Source organism: Triticum dicoccoides, chromosome 7A (genome assembly GCF_002162155.2).
Source record: "Triticum dicoccoides isolate Atlit2015 ecotype Zavitan chromosome 7A, WEW_v2.0, whole genome shotgun sequence".
In the NCBI taxonomy this organism is placed as follows: domain Eukaryota; kingdom Viridiplantae; phylum Streptophyta; class Magnoliopsida; order Poales; family Poaceae; genus Triticum; species Triticum dicoccoides.
In genome coordinates, this window is record NC_041392.1 from 30,811,930 (window position 1) to 30,830,346 (window position 18,417).

An 18,417-nucleotide genomic window follows, 5' to 3' on the forward strand; every position below is an offset into this window, starting at 1 on the left:
AAATCAAAAGAAAATGATAAAAACTTCAAAAAATAAAATCCTTCAAGAGGTAGTTATATTACTACATCTACTAGTTAGAAAAATTTAAAAACTACAATTTGGACATGTTTTGCAAAAAGTGTAGGGAAAATGTAAAACGGCTATAACTTTTGCATACGATGTCGGAAATAAACGTATAATATATCAAAAAATTCAGCACGAAAATCCGCATCCGATGGAGACGGCCTATGGCTTGTTTGGAATTTTTTGGAATCCTCAAATTCCAAAAGGAAAAAAAGATATGGTCAAATTTCAGTTTGTTTAAATTTTTTGGTTAAATCTGGTCAAACTACTTATTCAAGAAGTATTAATGTTACTACATAATTATTCAAGAATATTAGTGTTACTAAATAATTATTTTAATTTTTTGAATTTTGGTCAAATCTGGTCAAACTATGGTCAAACTGTGGTCAAACTATGGTCAAACTTATTCAAGAAATATTAGCGTTACTAAATAATTACTGTTTTTTAAATAATAGTTTCAAACTCAAACGGTGAAATGTGTGACTTCATGCTCAAGCTAAACTCCTGAGGGTTAATAAGATTGACATCTTATTATTGTCAGGAAAACAACAAGTGCAGACTCGGAAACGAAGTAGAATAGAACCCGAAAGTTAAGCATGCTCGGGCTGGAGTAGTGAGAGGGATGGGTGACCGGTCGGGAAATTAGATGATTTGAAATGAGTGATCCACACTTGAGCAGTTAAGAGAGGTGATTAGAGACTAAATCATCAAATAATTCAAAAAAATCAAAAAATCAAAAAAAAATCCAAAATTATAAAAGAAATTAAAAAAAAACCTTTAGTACCGGTTGGTAACACCAACCGGTACTAAAGGTCCCCCATACCAGGGTGCGAGCTCACGCCACGTGGTGGCACTTTAGCGCCGGTTCGTGCCGAACCGGTACTAAAGGGGGGGGGGGGGCTTTAGTGCCCACCCTTTAGTGCCGGTTATGGAACCGGCACTAAAGGCCCTTACGAACCGGCGCTAAAGCTCCGTTTTCTACTAGTGTATGTGGAAAATGCTTCTCTTGCGTTTTTTTTAGGTCAGCTTCTCTAAATCTCTTATTGCAAGGGTGGGGTGCAGCCAAGTCTTCTCTTGCATCTCAAGGACATCAACCACACAGGACGAATTTATTGTCATGCAATGCAATAGCGATGAGCCTATTCATTACGAAAAGGTTCAGGTCTAGAGCTTTTCTTTGTTGTGTGCAAACAATCGAGCAGCCACTACTATTGATTTTTTTTTCATTCAATTGAGTAGCCACTTATCAGAAGACTGTAAACATATGGCAATTCAACACAGGATTTTCCATGATCAGTTATTCTCAAAATTTATGTTGCGCCAAACAATGCGAAAACTTTTCTGAAACATGTATGTTATTGCACAAGTTTGCAACTAGGGCTATGTTTCTAAAACATTTGTGTTCTTGCAATGGACTAGAACGAGGGCTATGTGTTTGAAACATGTGTGATGTTGCAAACGGTGGCTGTGGTATGCTTCTACAAAATGGGTCTTGTCTCAAAGGTAGAAAATGGTTCGGTGGTAGATTGCGACAAGGCTCATATTGCAGAGGGTCAAGCGCAATACTAGCCTTGTTTGAAAGGATGGCGCTCACCTGAGCGAGGTCAGATGGCTATTCGGGGCTATCACACATTTAAAATGTGTTCATGCCGTGTAAAACAATTTTTGCTCAATTTTCAGAAAATATTTGCACCATTCAGAAGAATGTACGTGACAGTTCAAAAATGTTTACGCGTTTCAAAATATTTACATGAAAATTTTAAAATATGTTATACAATGTAATAAAAAAATTCTATAATTCAAAAAAATATGTTTCATACCATAAAAAAATGTACCTTGCCTCTAAAAAATGTTCACTCATTTCAAAAATATGGTCGTGACATTTAGAAAAAAATGTGTACCATATATATAATTGTCCGGACAATTTCTGAAAATATTTCATAACAACAATAACAACAACAACAACAACAAAGCCTTTAGTCCTAAACAAGTTGGGGTAGGCTAGAGGTGAAACCCATAAGATCTCGCAACCAACTCATGGCTCTGGCACATGGATAGCAAGCTTCCACGCACCCCTGTCCATAGCTAGCTCTTTGTCGATACTCCAATCCTTCAGGTCTCTTTTAACGGACTCCTCCCATGTCAAAATCGGTCGACCCCGCCCTCTCTTGACATTCTCCGCACGCTTTAGCCGTCCGCTATGCACTGGAGCTTCTGGAGGCCTGCGCTGAATATGCCCAAACCATCTCAAACGATGTTTGACAAGCTTCTCCTCAATTGGTGCTACCCCAACTCTATCTCGTATATCATCATTCCGGACTCGATCCTTCCTCGTGTGGCCACACATCCATCTCAACATACGCATCTCCGCCACACCTAACTGTTGAACATGTCGCCTTTTAGTCGGCCAACACTCCGCGCCATACAACATTGCGGGTCGAACTGCCGTCCTGTAGAACTTGCCTTTTAGCTTTTGTGGCACTCTCTTGTCACAAAGAATGTCAGAAGCTTGGCGCCACTTCATCCATCTGGCTTTGATTCGATGGTTCACATCTTCATCAATACCCCCATCCTCCTGCAACATTGACCCCAAATACCGAAAGGTGTCCTTCCGAGGTACCACCTGGCCATCAAGGCTAACCTCCTCCTCCTCACAGCTAGTAGTACTGAAACCGCACATCATGTACTCGGTTTTAGTTCTACTAAGCCTAAACCCTTTCGATTCCAAGGTTTGTCTCCATAACTCTAACTTCCTATTTACCCCCGTCCGACCATCGTCAACTAGCACCACATCATCCGCAAAGAGCATACACCATGGGATATCTCCTTGTATACCCCTTGTGACCTCATCCATCACCAATACAAAAAGATAAGGGCTCAAAGCTGACCCCTGATGCAGTCCTATCTTAATCGGGAAGTCATCGGTGTCGACATCACTTGTTCGAACACTTGTCACAACATTATTGTACATGTCCTTGATGAGGGTAATGTACTTTGCTGGGACTTTGTGTTTCTCCAAGGCCCACCACATGACATTCCGCGGTATCTTATCATAGGCCTTCTCCAAGTCAATGAACACCATATGCAAGTCCTTCTTATGCTCCCTATATCTCTCCATAAGTTGTCGTACCAAGAAAATGGCTTCCATGGTCGACCTCCCAGGCATGAAACCAAACTGATTTTTGGTCACGCTTGTCATTCTTCTTAAGCGGTGCTCAATGACTCTCTCCCATAGCTTCATTGTATGGCTCATCAGCTTAATTCCACGGTAATTAGTACAACTCTGAACATCCCCCTTGTTCTTGAAGATTGGTACTAATATACTCCGTCTCCATTCTTTTGGCATCTTGTTTGCCCGAAAAATGAGGTTGAAAAGCTTGGTTAGCCATACTATCGCTATGTCCCCGAGACCTTTTCACACCTCAATGGGGATACAATCAGGGCCTATCGCCTTGCCTCCTTTCATCCTTTTTAAAGCCTCCTTCACCTCAGACTCCTGGATGCGCCGCACAAAACGCATGCTGGTCTCATCAAAGGAGTCATTCAGTTCAATGGTAGAACTCTCATTCTCCCCATTGAACAGCTTATCGAAGTACTCCCGCCATCTATGCTTAATCTCTTCGTCCTTCACCAAGAGTTGGCCTGCTCCGTCCTTGATGCATTTGATTCTGAAAATATTTCATGTCATCTAAAAAACTGTTTTAATGTGTGTTTGAAAAATGTGTAACACCTATTCAAAAGAATGTTCAAAACATCTTCTTGGAAAAATGTGACACATATATAAAAAGTCTTTTAAATTTACACAAAAAATTTACAATGTGCTTGAAATAGATTCGACAACAAAACATATATTTTAAAAAATGCTATTCATGCATTTACAAAATGTTAAACTTGTACCAATAAACTTTTTATGATGTATATGAAATTAGAAATGTGTTCAAAAAGGGAAAGTAAAAGGATAAGGAAATGCAAAAAAAGAAAGCCAGAGAAAACTGGTGAAAAGTGGAAAATGAAACGATGAAAATCATAAAGAGTAAAAGGAAAAAAAACTCGAAGATAGCCAGACAAATAACAAAGAAAACCACTTCAAATGGGTGAAGAAATGATCAAAAGAAGCACAAAAAAATTCACACGCAGCTATAGTGTTTTTTCAGCCAGTAGACATGCTTTAGGCGAGACCTATTATAACTCGCAGCGGGTGAGACTAGCATTTCCGTCTACTGCTCGCTTGCAGCCAGACCAGAATATATGCGTGGATCTATTTCTCCCCTGCAGCCAGACCGGAATATATGCGTTGCATAGAGGCCGAATGGTATAGAACGCGCATGGGGGGTCGCGTCAAGGCTTGCCCTATTAGGGAGGATAGAGCGCACTAGAAAGACGATTGTGAATCAAAAATAAAGGTAGAAAGACGAATTTGGGAACGATGTAGCTTGCTTTGGGAATGTTATTATTTTTTTGTGCGGTTTCTCCTCTTGTTCTACTGACTTTTTTTCTTGTATTTTTTATTTCCTTTTAGTTTTCATTTTCCATTTTTAATGCATGAACATTTTAAAATTTTGTCAGCATTTGTTAAACTTGGTGGCAACATTTAAAATTCATCAACGATATTGTAAAAATATTAAATCACAAACATTTTGATATTTTGTGATTTTTAAATTCATGAAATTTTTTTAGTATGTGTAATTTTTTTTTAAAACCATAAACTTTTAAAATTTGTGAACACTATTAATCTAATATGCACATTGGTGTTCTAAAATTTGTGAACAATTCTTTCTGTTCAAGTCTTGCGTTTCCATATTAAAGTGCAGTTTTCTAACTTACATTTAGTAATATTAATCTAATATGCACACTGGTGTTCTAAAAGTACCTTACCGTATTCCTGGTGATGAATTTTTAGACCTCTGAAATTTTCCTAAAATATATGGTTTTTTAATAATAAAAAATATAAGATTTTTTCGGAAAACCAATAACTGGCTTTTAGTGATCTGGAATCCATCGTTTTTCTTTGAAACAATTCAGTCTACATGAAAGGCCGACTGTATCCCACAAAAAACCAACTATACGCGATCTAGCTTACGAGCCGAGCGAATGAACCAAGCGTCGTAGGGAGCAGCCCACAGACCGGCTTAGCGAGTGAATGAGTCCTATTGGGCCACGGCCTAAGCACGCATTATTGCAGAAATTACTTAATGAAATTGGTACCCGTGCAAAGGTAACTTTCACCTTCTCTGATGCTGACACGTGGCGCACTCGCAATTTACAAGTTTTCTCTTTTTTCATAGATTTGCTTTTTTCAAAATGTTTTATCTCTTGAATCGTGTGATTAAATCATGAACCGTTTTCACCATTGAGTTTCTTGCGTCGAGAACTTCAAAACTAGATGTCATTTTAATAGGTTTCGTCGGTTTTATTTCCACAAAAAAAAAACAAAAAGGGGAAATACAAAAAAAGGAAATAAAAAAATTATAAACCCATCAAAATGAAAACAAAAGAACCCAAACAAACAACCCGGAAACCACAGTTGTGCTTTTTAGCTTTTTTAGGAAGCATAGATATGATTCTTGCCAAAAAGCATTGCTTCCCAAAATCAGGCAAAACCTAGGAAAAATCAAGCAAAAACCAAACAACTAAAAAAATAAAAATAAACCAAAAAATACCGGAAAAGATGTGCACAAAAACTAAAATTCCGATGGTGCACCAGCGTGTGACATGTGGCGGCGGCTAGAAGCACCATTTGGCGTGCTCTCAATCGAAGAAGATTACCTCTGGCGGAGCCCTCCAAGGGGTATCCCTTAATTCGGTTTTTCTTAGACAGTCCACTTAATTTGTTGCTCCCATTACGTAAATTTCCACTGCGCAATATCAGAACTTGCAGGTTTTGATTATATAGGCTTTCAATTTTCAAGGTTTAATGTAGCGATTACCTCTTTGCGCAATATCAGAAATATTTGTTACCCCTAAAAAATATTATTCGTTTATTTATAAATATTGAAAAAATAATAATTTATTTATCAAGCACTTTATATTTTTTACATAATCAGGTTAATTAATAAGTACCAAAATCGTTCATGTAACTAAAAAGTGTTCATACATTTTAAAAAACGTTCACGAACATTTCTTAAAGTGTAACACAGTTTAGGAGTCTTTCAAAAGGTGTTCAAGAATTTTAAAGAAAATTTTCATGTTGCCATACAGAAATTATGTTCATGCAATATTTTCCAAAATGCCCATTTAAATTTAGAAATATTTACACCTTTTTTAAAAAATAATTTATTTGTCAAAATAACATCCTTTTTGAATGACTCCGGTGAGGGAATGGAGGGAGAAGATGACTGCTCCGGTGAGGGAATGGAGGGAGAAGATGACGGCTCCGGTGTTGGAACCTTAATTATTACAAAGTCCGGCGAGGTATATTAGTTAAGCATCTACTAACTAGATGCATTGATTAATTTGTATGTACATATATTAACGCTTATTTCTTCTTTTAGCCCTTCGGATCGAGCCAATCTTCTATAAAGAGATGAGACAAAAAAAATGGTTGGGCGAGAATGAAAGGTTCAAGATCTTCGCTGCAGATGGCAAACTGATTCGTCCCGTGCCGAACGCAAACTGGTTATAAGTCAGTGCAGAGTTGTCGTTAGAATGACATCAATAGCATTCGAGAATGGAAGAAGCCAAAGATGGACGATGGGGTTACTTATGTCGACAATAGATCCAAAGAAATGCTTTAGAATACGCTCATGACAAATTTCACCCTACCGCCAGAGGTGGATCCAAATAACAAAGTTATAGAGCAAAAAGTCAAGGCGTGGGATCTTAAGAAGATGACCGCACAATTCTGCAGCTGGAAGAAAAGATTGCACCAACACTATGTCCTGAAAAACAAGATTCCAACATTCACCGGAGCATATGAGAAGATAAAAGATCACTGACCCGCATTTATGGAGTACAAGACATCGGATGAAGGAAAGAAAATGTCAAATATAAATAAGCAAAATGCTGCAAAGAAGGAATATCACCATGTTATGGAGTCAGGTGGCTACAAAGCTGCCAGGCCTAAGTGGGAGGGAAAGGTAAGAACGACCTGATTGATAAAGGGATCGATCCAGAGACATTGGAGTGGACCCAACGGGCAAAGTCTTGGTTCTACGGGCATGGGAAAAGTTGAACCTAGAAACAGGGAAGTGTGTTTATACAAAATATCGACTTGCAACACCCTTCAAAGCCATTCAAGCTGCAATGAAGGACGTGTAGGACGGGAAGTTCAATCCCGACAGAGAGAACGACGAGCTGGCACGCCCCCTCAGGAATCCTGAACACAGTGGACGAACGCGAGGCACATCAGGCTCCGTTCCGTGAAAGGTTGGGTTTCTCGACTACAGTGACAATTATAGAAGCCGAGGGAGAAAAAAGAAACAGGATGCAGACCGGATGTAGAAGGTAGAAGAAAAAATAGCGTTGCAGCAGAAGCAAATAGAGGCACATACCAGCCCATCTCAGTGGCATGAAGATCCTACATTCGATACTGCCAGCCCACCATCTCAGTGAAAAAGCAGTGTGGCTTCCCCGAAGCTCGTTCGGCCCATATATGATATCATGGCTCCTCGCTACCCCGTGGATGATACCACGCATGGGGGATTTTGCGAGCTACATGCGAAATGCATGAACATATCCATGAAGGTGGCGGTCGGCTTTGCCTTACCTCCTGGACTTAATGGAACTTACCATTGATCTCCGATTCCATATGGCTATGTTGTTGTCGGGTTGGATAAAGTTATCAACAGATTTGAGTAGCTGAAGCTTGACTTCCCTACAGGTGAAGGAGAGACTGCACTGAGAGATACCAGAAAAAGTATCATTCTATGGAAAAAGGAACACATCGTGCTTCCACATTGGACGCCGCGTCGGCAAACTTGCCGGAGGAGGCCCCTCAGCAGACTCCTCACAGTAGCAATCCAGCTATATCTCCGTTGCCTCAGCCGTCTCCCCCGCCTCAGCTGTCTCTACCGCGTCAGCAGACTCCGTCGGAGGAGGCTCCTCAGCAGACTCCGCCTCCTTCGCTGCCTCAGCCCCGGCGGAAGAGAACCGCCACTCTGGCGGCTAGTAGTACAACTGCGAAGAAATCCAAAGCAGGCACAAGCATCAAGGATGCTCCTGACTAATAAAATTTACAGTAATAATTTTATAAAAACTAAAAAATGTTCTTTAACTTCTAAAAAATATTCTTATGTAAAATGATAAAATGGTAAACGAAGAAAAAAAATGAAACAAAATCGAAGAAAGGGAAAAGGGAAGAAAACTAGTAAAGAAACACAAAAAGGAACGCTAATGAGTTGCGTCGGCGATAGCGCGGGAGTGCACCATTTGTACGCTTTGTGTACTATCCTTCGCAGTGAGCACTAAATAGGGGATCGAGGTAGAGTTAGGGCGCTGCTCTACGACGTATCGCTCGTAGAAAGCTCACATGGTTCATGCCTTTTAGCGTAGTTCCTTTATAATTACTTCGAAATGGTCTACACATATGTATATTTCGGAAAACTTATTTCATAAATTTAGTGCAACCGGGTTTCAAACAATCATAAGTGAAAAGTCCATGTGATTTCAAAAGTGTCAAGCATTTCAGGAGAATGTTCAAGTAATTTTAGAGAAGTTTTCAACCATTTGAATCAAATGTTCATGAACACTTTAAAAATGTCTGTGTCTTTAAAAAACCATGTTCACATATTTATACAACTTTCCATGTGATTTACAATATCTTAACATATTTTACAAATATTATTATAATTTTAAAAATTATTCACAAGTTTAAAAGAATTTCACTCAATTTTATTAGTGTCCACACATTTATATAAAAATGTTCATGCATTTTCTAGAGAATGTTACTGTAACTAAAAAGATTTGTGCACTATTATAAAATATGTGCAGATAATTTAAAAGTATTCACGAACTTAAAAATGTTTTGATGATTTTAAAACTTGTTCAAAAGTTTAATAAAAAAAATACTCTTGACATTTTAAAAAATTCACTTGATTAAAAACAATAATAAAATGGAAAAAGAACCTAAAAGGAGTTTAAAAAGAAAAAGGGGAAATAACTCAACAAAAAAACACTGAAAACCAAGTAAAAAACAGCTTCCCAGAGAAACCCAAAAAAATATGGAAAAACTGTGGCTGAAAACCCCCAAAAAGAAAGCTGCCCCCAAACCCTGAGCACTACCAGGCAGAGGTAGAGGAGATAGTATGGCGTAGTGGCGTGAGGGTCAAGCATTGGTCCAACTCCTTAGACAAGCATCGCCACAAGATTTTGAAACAAAGAACATGGGGCTTGGCTATATTTCCACTGTTGGTTTTTTTTTTTACGTTTAGCTGGCATGGTTGACTTCCGTGTCGTGGGCCACGATTTGGCGGGTCGTGTGATAGTCAAAGGAGGGGTAATGTCAAAGTGAATATAACTTCACTCCATGAACTTGATCCAACACGGTGATTTCCTGTAGTATGCATAAGATGGCCATGAATAGGCAGAGCAGGAGAAGCTGAGGTGAAACATTGTAAGTAACTCAGAGTATGCAGTTCTGATATGTGTCTTGTGCTTCACTTTAAAAAAATGCATTACATGGCTTTCTCAATTTCTCAAGTGCGCCCATACCCATCTTTTTCTTACCCTGTACAAACTCACACTGCCAACGTACCAGCTATTCGTGATTGTTGCGATGTGTGATCCGCCATGCGCCTAGCGCTATCATAGTTTTATTTATAGTTTCGGTATTTCATCTGAACTTCTATTTGTCTGTTATTATTTGTTAGATATCGCTTTTGTCTGAAATCTTTTATGGGAACTAGTCAAAAGCCATACTATTATAGTCATCACTTTAGTGATACATAGTAGCACCACAGAAGGCTCTCAAGATAATGTGTGTGAAATACCCCATTTCTTTCAACACACGTGTGCTCCCAGACCCTCGTGCAAACATTGTAAACATCATTTGAGTGTAGCTCACAAAAATACTTTTTCCCGCATCGGCACAAACACTACGTGCGAAAACCCAATAACTCTAGAGTTTAAATAACAACATTGTCAATACCATGTGGCACATGTGGTAATCAACACAAACTAGATGAAATAAAAACATTATCGCTAGATATTACACTACTGGGCGAAAGCCAGACAACACTAGCTAGAGTTTAACCGACAACATTGTCACTAGATACTTCATATATAGAAACTTAGATCACAATCAGAAAGCAGCAAATTAAAGGATCGAACAACAACATCCGGCATCCAGCACTTGGCAACAACCAGAAATGTCTTCAGACATCCCCTCCAGAGTTCAGACACATGAGTGCATCCATCAGTATCTCACTGGACTAAGGTGCGGAGCACAAGGCAATCAGCTCCTTGACGACAGAAGGGCAGCTTGTGCTCAGATGCTCGAAGCCGTCAGTGGCCATGGCCTCCCTGAGATTTGCAGGAGTGCCGAGAAATTCGAAGCATGCGTCCTTGAGATCACGGCAGTGGTGAAGCTCAGCGAACGCCAACACGTTGGCCACAGGGCTCGCATCAATTCTCTTGCACAGCTTGTCTTCGCAAATCAACTTGAGCCTCTCCATGTTATACCCGTCCGCGGCCACAAGGAGATGCTGGTACATGGCGTCTTCCTCCTTCTTTGCTATCTCCGGCAGCGAGTCGGTGTACATGAAGCCGAGAAAGGCCTTGAACACCCCCGCCTCCATGTCGCCTATGCGGACCACGCCGGCGGCGACGTCGCTCTCCTTCATTGCGCCTTTATGTCATCTTCATGTCATAAAGTATTGCCTTCCTTCGCAGTGTCAAGTCTAGTGCCTACCCTGTCTATTAATCTTTCTCACTTCTCACCACGCCGGCGGCGACGTCGCTCTCCTTCGCAGGTGACTTGACATGAAGATGACATAAAGGTAAGATTCTTCTCCCTAAAAGAATGGGTAGAGATTCTGTACGCATTTTCGTTTTACTCGTCACATTGGCAATGTATATCCGCTCGACCGGCTTTTGCCACCCCGTATGTCCCTGATTCTTCTTCATGTTCACTCATGCTTGTTTTTTTTAACATCTGTAACCTTTATTAAATTTGGATGTCAACAGGAATTAAAAACAATAAGGTGTGCATCAAAGGGATTATCTGGGCTATGCCACGTTGGATCGCTAGGAGACAAAGAAAGATCACTGGAGAGAAAAAAGACGTCCCCCACTGGGCAGCGGCTGCGCGAGTCATGGACGAAATATAAAGCACACGCCGCTTTCCTCGGCGCCTTTCCTTACCCACGAAGCTTCTCTCCCAAAAAATCTTCCCCTCTCCTCCCTCCCTTCCCCGGGTGGGCTAGAGTTGCCGCCGTCGCTGCCCCATCGCCGCATCCCAGCTCCTCCGCCGCCGGCCACCAGAGAAGGCGCCTCCTGAGATCCGCTTCCCCCAAACCTTCTCGTCTTCGCGTTCCGCAAGACCTCCAGGATGGTTGTAGAGGAGGAGGGGGGGTGAAGGGGATGCCATCGAGGTGCCGGCGGAGACCGACGGTGACGGCTACGACAAGGGGAGGAGATGAATCCGAAGCAGCTCGAGGGCCTCCTGGGGGCCTGACCAAGTTCTCCGCCGCCTCCCCCGCTTCATCCTTCTCCTCTCTCATTCTCTCCCCATGCTCGTGGCGGCTGCGAGGAGGTATACGATGGGGTTCCGCGACCAGATGAGGGCAAGGGCGTCGATCTCCCTCCTCCTGCTCCCAATCGCCGGCGCGGCCACCATCTGCTAGATCTTCACCGCCTTTGGTACGCTCACTCTTTCCCTCTCTGCATCCCATGGATTCCTACACTCATGCCCACTATATGTTTGTTGAAATGTTCCTGCATCTGGTCCTGTGCAATATGGAGATGTAAGCCTTGCCTTGAAGATGTTGATGTTGTATTCAGTCGTTCAGATGTAATTCGATTTGTATTCTTTTCATGATTGCTGTTGAATTACATAGTATCCCTGGAAATATTATGCACCGTTTGATGTATTGTATTTCCTTTTTTTACTATGTAGCGCCGTGGTCCAGCTGATGGTGCTGCGGTTCTGCTCGGGCGCCATCACCTGAAGGTCGCTGTTGCCGACGACGAGGACAGATGGGAGGACGCCGCCGCAACGGATCTGCTCCCCATTTCCCTCCACCGTTGGTGGCCATGTGCGGGTGTCTCCCAGGATCCAGGTGTGGTCTCGCCGCCATCGATGCCAGAGGAGGAAGAGGTGCTCTTCCATGTCGGCTAGAGGAGAAAGAGGAGGAGGAGGAGGCGCTTCTCCGACCAGACCCAGGGTCGGGGCCGGCACGCCACGGGCATCTACGCCTGCGACCACGACCACACGCACGGGCTGACACCGCTGATGAAGATGCGTACCCTTAGCCACGAGTTTGTCCCTGATCCCATCCATGCAGGTGTTGATCATTGCAACTTCTAAGCACTCCTTGTTTGTTTTGATTAATTGGCTTCCTGCTCTGTTCACTGATGCAAACCATTTGTGCAGGTGGGCTTCGCTGCCATTGAATGACACCTCTGATCTCCCATGTAGATGAGCTCGGGTTTATGGAAGCCATGTCCATAAAGCAAACTGAGTGCTTCGAAGGTACTGACTAATTAACTCAGTCGTGTGATCAGCAAGCAAGATTTCTTTAATGACATGAATCAGCATATCTAATTTTTTGTTGATTGATTTGTTGTCCTTGACCATGTACCTGAACTTTAGCTGAAGTAAGATGTTTCGGATTATGCAGCATCAGTTGTGTGATACTGCTATTAGATTCTTCAAAAACTATATCTCTTATTCCCCTGTTTCGTATTCTAAAATCCTGATTGTGATGTTTAATCTGTACAATTACTTCTAAGTTTGGCAAGTTATATATGGATCTTAACCCATCTCTTGTGGAAAAAGTTTTGTAGAAAAGGAATTGGAAGCTCGGAGAGACCTCACGTGAATCAACAGGTTTGACTCCTTTTAGTCTTTGGTTATTTCCATAGCGGAAACCCATGAAATGTCGGGATCAAAATCCCAGGTCAGATGGAAGTGTGGGCATTCATGATTACTGTACAAGTAACTGATTTTGTGGAACATGCTTCTTACTTTCTTGTCTGAATGCTTAATAGTATATTACCCTTGCAATGTGATGGAACCAGTAGACTTTATACCCTTGACCCTTGCAATGTCTGAAGCAAAACAAAATTTGGATCACATTTTAGATCTTTTGTTGAAAACAAAGTTTCTATCAGGCTTTAGATCTGTTATTTCCTTGTTCTAATCAGCATAAACTGAATTATTTTATCTGATTGCAAATTATCATCAAACTGTGGTGTTTCATCGAGGACGATCTTTATCAACAATGAGGTAATTGTGCCTGGAAATTGCTTTCAAAATTTGAATGCTTTGGAGCTAACTCATGTTATAATTTTGCAATGATGAATTAGATCTTCACAGACAATTACATCTTTAGGTAATAAAATGTTATATGATGATCGGGTATAATATTACATAAAATATGAAAATTCAATGGATTTGTTTTCATTATCATTATAGTAATCAGAATGTTTTGTCTTGCACCATATTATTGGTTCAATGGATTTGTTTTCATTATCATTATAGTAATCAGAATGTTTTCATTATCATTATCATTATAGTAATCAGAATGTTTTGTCTTGCACCATATTATCTGTATGATGTAGGAGGATTTGCAGAAGATGAGATTTCAAATGGCTTGAATAAGAAGAGATGCAGATCAGTATTCTGGACAGGTTCTTGATCCTAACCAGTCCACGGTGCCGTAGCCGTCGTCCTGATTCCTTGGACGCCGCCGACGCAAGCGACAAGAGAAGGTGAGATCGAATCCATCTGTTCTTTCTTTTTCCCCGTCCGTCCCGTGGATTTTTCCTGTATTTTGGTGAGCTCCTGAACCACCTGATTTCTTCTTTCATGCAAGCACACCTCTAGCTCGGCTTGTGGCGGCGGCGGGTATTGCTGGAGTGGAGGCGCCTTTCTTTTTTCGTCCTCTTGTTCGTGCGAAGGCGCAGAAGGTCGGATGAGGAAGTATGAGAACAGCAAAAGAGGAGATGGGAAAGGGTGTCGTGTTGTGGGACAACCCAGCGCTGGTGGACGCCTTAGACCACCCCGTCACCACCTACAAGCTATGCGCCCTGGTCCCCTTTTGATCCTCTTGCCCTTTCCTCCTTGCTGGTGGCGTGTCAGGTCCTACGCGATTTACAACTGTGGATCTCGCGAATTGTAAGAGGAAATCATGGCAATTGCTGGATCTGGAGTATATGATCTGTAGGAGGAGCAGTGTTCGTATATAGGTTCATGCCATTAGGCTAGAATGGGGAATTCTCAATGGTCAATTACAACCACAACCCGGCTTAGTTATAGGTGTACTTTTACCCACGAGCTCAACAACAACTAAACATTAAACAGGACAGGTAACAGTAAATCGGACGGTCCATCGACGAAGTAAAACGAGGAGCTCATCGTAGCCGTCAGATGTTGATGAATCTGTATGTCCCGGAAGAGCTACACCTAACTGAAGATAGGTGCAGCCTGACATGGCGTTCTGGTACTGCTCACTGAGATCCCTCAAGCTACATCATTGGATAATTGAACATGTATGTTAATTAGATAATTCAGTTAACCAGTGTGCATCTACGTAATTCAGTTATACTATGTACTAATTCATGCAAAGTAGGGACTAATTGTTGGCGAACATGCCTGCCACGCATATATCATGTTATATGTTGGAAACTAATTTTGTTTTGTGCATTCTTTATGCATGGCATGCATATATCATGTGAATGATTGAACAAGTTTAGTTAATAAGATCTCATCTGTTGGCGACTTGGAGTCAACTGCACCAGATTTACAGTAACAAGCGCTAGCTTCTACTAAAAGATGAGGTGTTCATAGTCACATAATGTTTCATAGATTCACTACAAAACTGTTAGTTATGAACTTATGCTCGCTCATATAAATCTGCTCATGCACGAATGTCTGCTGAATTAATTAGTATAAGCTAGCAGCTGACACGCGTGTACATGCATGTTGTTAGCAGCAATTCAGCATCGACCTGTCTGAATAACGAGCTTGAATATAATCTCGTAATAAGAACAAAGTGAGTTTACTAAATGCATGTTTTGTTTTGCCGACAGATTAGCACATAGTTAACTTGATCCACAACAAAAAATGTGATGACATGCATGTTCGACAAGAAGACGATCAACACCACTCTCCCTAAACAGATCGTAAGATCACACTAAGAGGTAGAAGACCCCATGCTAGAAAAAATACAGATTCAGTTTCTCCAAAGTACTCAAAAGAAAGAAGTTGTAATTTGATGGAATAATTAACTATGTTCTCTTTTATTTCTCGAATCATGTCTGTTCGCACAAGTACTATATATGTACACAGCAACATATGGTCTATACTGCTACAAATTGTGGTTAGCTTTCAATCTGTTATTCAAGTTACTGTATGTACCCTGACCGAGGAAACAATTTTTTCAGGCAAGAAGGATGGTATGGAATCGACAGGTGATCCGGTTATGTTTAGTTACGTTACATGTGGTGAATGAGTATGAATCTATCGTTCAGCTTATGTATCCCTGGACACTATTCTCTTATATAATGCTTCTTTGTTGATCATCCACTATTAGTCATCCATTCACATTGTCAGGACTCATGATCCAGTTAGTTGCGGCTAGAAATGGCGACTACTGCTTTCTTTTTTAATGAAATTAGTAACAATTAATAAAAATCTAAAACTGGAGCTATTTCTTTTTCCAAACAAATGATAATGATGTAATTTTGTGCTATAAACTAAATTTGTTGTCCAGATGATAACCCACTTTCCTTTTCACTTTTTGAGGTGAGATAGATGGACCGTAATAGGACTTGTGTTTACTCATTTTTGTTGTTTTCTTTTCCGTATGAGTCTTTCTTTTCCATGTTGAGTCAAATGCCCCTGATATTTTTTCTTTTACTTTTCAGGTTTCCTGGAACTAATAGATGGAGGGGGTGCTAGGGTTGGGATTGGGGTCGGATGAATTGCTCTGTCGAATTTGTTCGCTGCTGTGTAGTAGTATGTACAAGATAACTGTAATGGTCCCTTTTTGTTTCATGAATAGATGTAGTTTTCCGTGCATTTCTCTCTGGTTGAATAGATCGATTGAATTTGCTCCTTTATTTTTTATGTGAAAGAACTCAGGGGTTCTCCCACATTTATGCATATATTACTGCTTGTTTGCATTGGGCTAATTGATTTTGACGGCTTGTAGGCAATGCATGGTAAGAACAACCAAGCTGCTCCATCTGAGAAACAAGAGTCAGAAGATGTAGCTACCGTTGCGGAAGAACCTGTTTGTACTGAAGTAGCAGATGAGTAAGTAGGCTGTACACCTCCTGATAGGGTGTACTGATGCTTCAATTAATAGTTTGTCCTGTTTTACTGGTATGACAGTGATTATTCTGTGCAAAGATGGCAATTTTTTTTTTGTTAAAACTAGAGTGTGTAGAAACTAGAAAGGACGGTGCTATGTTCCTGTCTGTCTTTTTCTCTGTATTTTGTTTAGAACTTGTTCCTAGCAGATTTGAAAATTCTGGAGAGGAGATAAATTGCAGCAGTACAGCCTATCACATGATGGAGAAAAGGAGTGTAGAGAAGAACATTTGGCTTGAGCTGGAACATGAGGTATATGCTTTTTCAGTTCACGCACATTTTTTTTCCTGTTTTCAGCTAATGGTAGTTCAGTTCACGCACATTCTTCTACTGAATGGACTTGACCAACAAGGACATAGAAGCACTCTTGGGTGGACATACTCCGGTAATGCCACAACGCCTTATTGTCGTATTCAGATCATTGTTCTCCAATCATAAGTTAAACCCTTGATCTTCATTGTACATTTTTAGGAGAAAAGCTCCTCCTGATAGCTCGGGATTCGACTACAGCTGGACAAAAGATCCTCTGAAGTTTGATAACTCCTACTTCATGTAAGCTTAATTGCCGCGGTTGTAGATTGCAACACATCGGCTAAAGATTATATGTAGCTGTAATGTCATCAGTGCAACATTATGAAGTTGTACATCACTGGACTTCATCTTTTGTATATGCTGCAATGAGCTTCTGAAAGGGGACTCCAACGGACTCACGAAGCTGCTTATAGACAAGGTTCTCGTGGAGGATCGAGCTTTCCGTCCCTTAGTTGAATTATACGCAAAGGTAAAGAAGAGTTGAATTCATCTTCATTAGCTTGTTGGATACGTTGGCAGGACGCGTTCTTCAGGGACTACGCGAAGTCGCACAAGCAGCTTTCCAAGCTCTACTTTACTGGCGTGGACATGCACAGACAAAGCCTAGAGGGCTGTCATAAGAACTATCATTGTCTTCCCAGTTGCGGTTGCCGTCATCGCCTGCGCTTACATCTTTGAATCAAAGAGAAGGCTTGGTGGTTAGACTGCAAGTCTCCATGTTTAGATGATTGCGATTCAGTTATGGGTTTTGAAGAACAAAGTTAATCATCCATTGAGATGTTGTGCACTTGTATTTGTAATTAATCTGTTGATACAGTGACGAGGATGCAGATATATGCTACCATCCATGTAATATTATTAATGGAATAAGGAAACTGTTGATTATGCAAGTACATATTGTAAATAGGAAAGTGAAAGGGGCGCACACCACCAGGCACCGTCCCTGCTTTCTCTCAGGCGGCGCACCAACCACTAGTACAGATGATGTCGGGCGTATTAACAAGCCACAGGTGGCGCCCGGGAGACAAAGAAGCTACAGCTTTTGCAAGAGCATGCGCTTCAAAATCATGCTTCCTATTCTCATGAACAAAACGGATATTAGGAAAACAAAACTAGCCCTATGGTTTATCTCACTCGAAACCGAAGCGAACTGGCAAGGAACATCCGAGCCGATCATGAAGATCACAGCAGCACAATCTGAAGCCACGCATATAGAGTTGAGATTGAGATCCATCGCCAAAGCAAGGGCTTCATTGCATGATTGTGCTTCCAACGAGGACGGATCCGTGAGACCGTCGAAAACTCTTGCTGAAGCCGAGTGTCGATGCAAAGGCACACCGCAATGAAAAGGCCCTCATAGGCTTAGTTTATTTTAATATATACGGCGTGACACGTCTGAGAACGTAAAGACTTACGTCGTATGGAACAAAAATGTTCGACTTATATGGCCCTCGCGACAAACAGGCGTCACACGTGGCTAGGCTCCTCGCGCTTGATGGCACCGTGACGAGGAAGCATGCAAGCCATGCGCCACGCATATGGCAAACACGGCGTAACTAAGGCAGTTA

At 41.3% G+C, this 18,417-nt stretch overlaps 1 protein-coding gene and 1 long non-coding RNA gene across 29 annotated transcripts; one reads left to right on the forward strand and one right to left on the reverse strand.

Moving 5' to 3' along the window:
• Window positions 1-10,390: 10,390 nt before the first annotated feature.
• Window positions 10,391-10,841, reverse strand: LOC119329037 (BTB/POZ and MATH domain-containing protein 1-like). The gene has a single exon (XM_037602025.1). The coding sequence runs from the start codon at window positions 10,839-10,841 to the stop codon at window positions 10,431-10,433; it is 411 nt and encodes a 136-aa protein (XP_037457922.1). The 3' UTR covers window positions 10,391-10,430.
• A 525-nt stretch (window positions 10,842-11,366) lies between these two features.
• On the forward strand, window positions 11,367-17,744 carry LOC119329432. 28 transcript variants are annotated; one of them, XR_005159527.1, is made up of 9 exons: window positions 11,367-11,859; window positions 12,116-12,503; window positions 12,593-12,691; window positions 12,998-13,048; window positions 13,783-16,180; window positions 16,377-16,480; window positions 16,671-16,922; window positions 17,009-17,267; window positions 17,369-17,744. It is a non-coding gene; the product is annotated as an uncharacterized LOC119329432 (long non-coding RNA). The 28 variants fall into 28 exon arrangements; XR_005159528.1 differs by having other exon boundaries at window positions 16,687-16,922; XR_005159516.1 differs by having other exon boundaries at window positions 13,783-15,674; window positions 16,090-16,180; window positions 16,377-16,922.
• Window positions 17,745-18,417: the final 673 nt, after the last annotated feature.

Bases quoted from the DNA above. Each gene is read 5' to 3' on its own strand.
- LOC119329037 (XM_037602025.1), bottom strand. From the start codon at position 10,841: ATGAAGGAGAGCGACGTCGCCGCCGGCGTGGTCCGCATAGGCGACATG.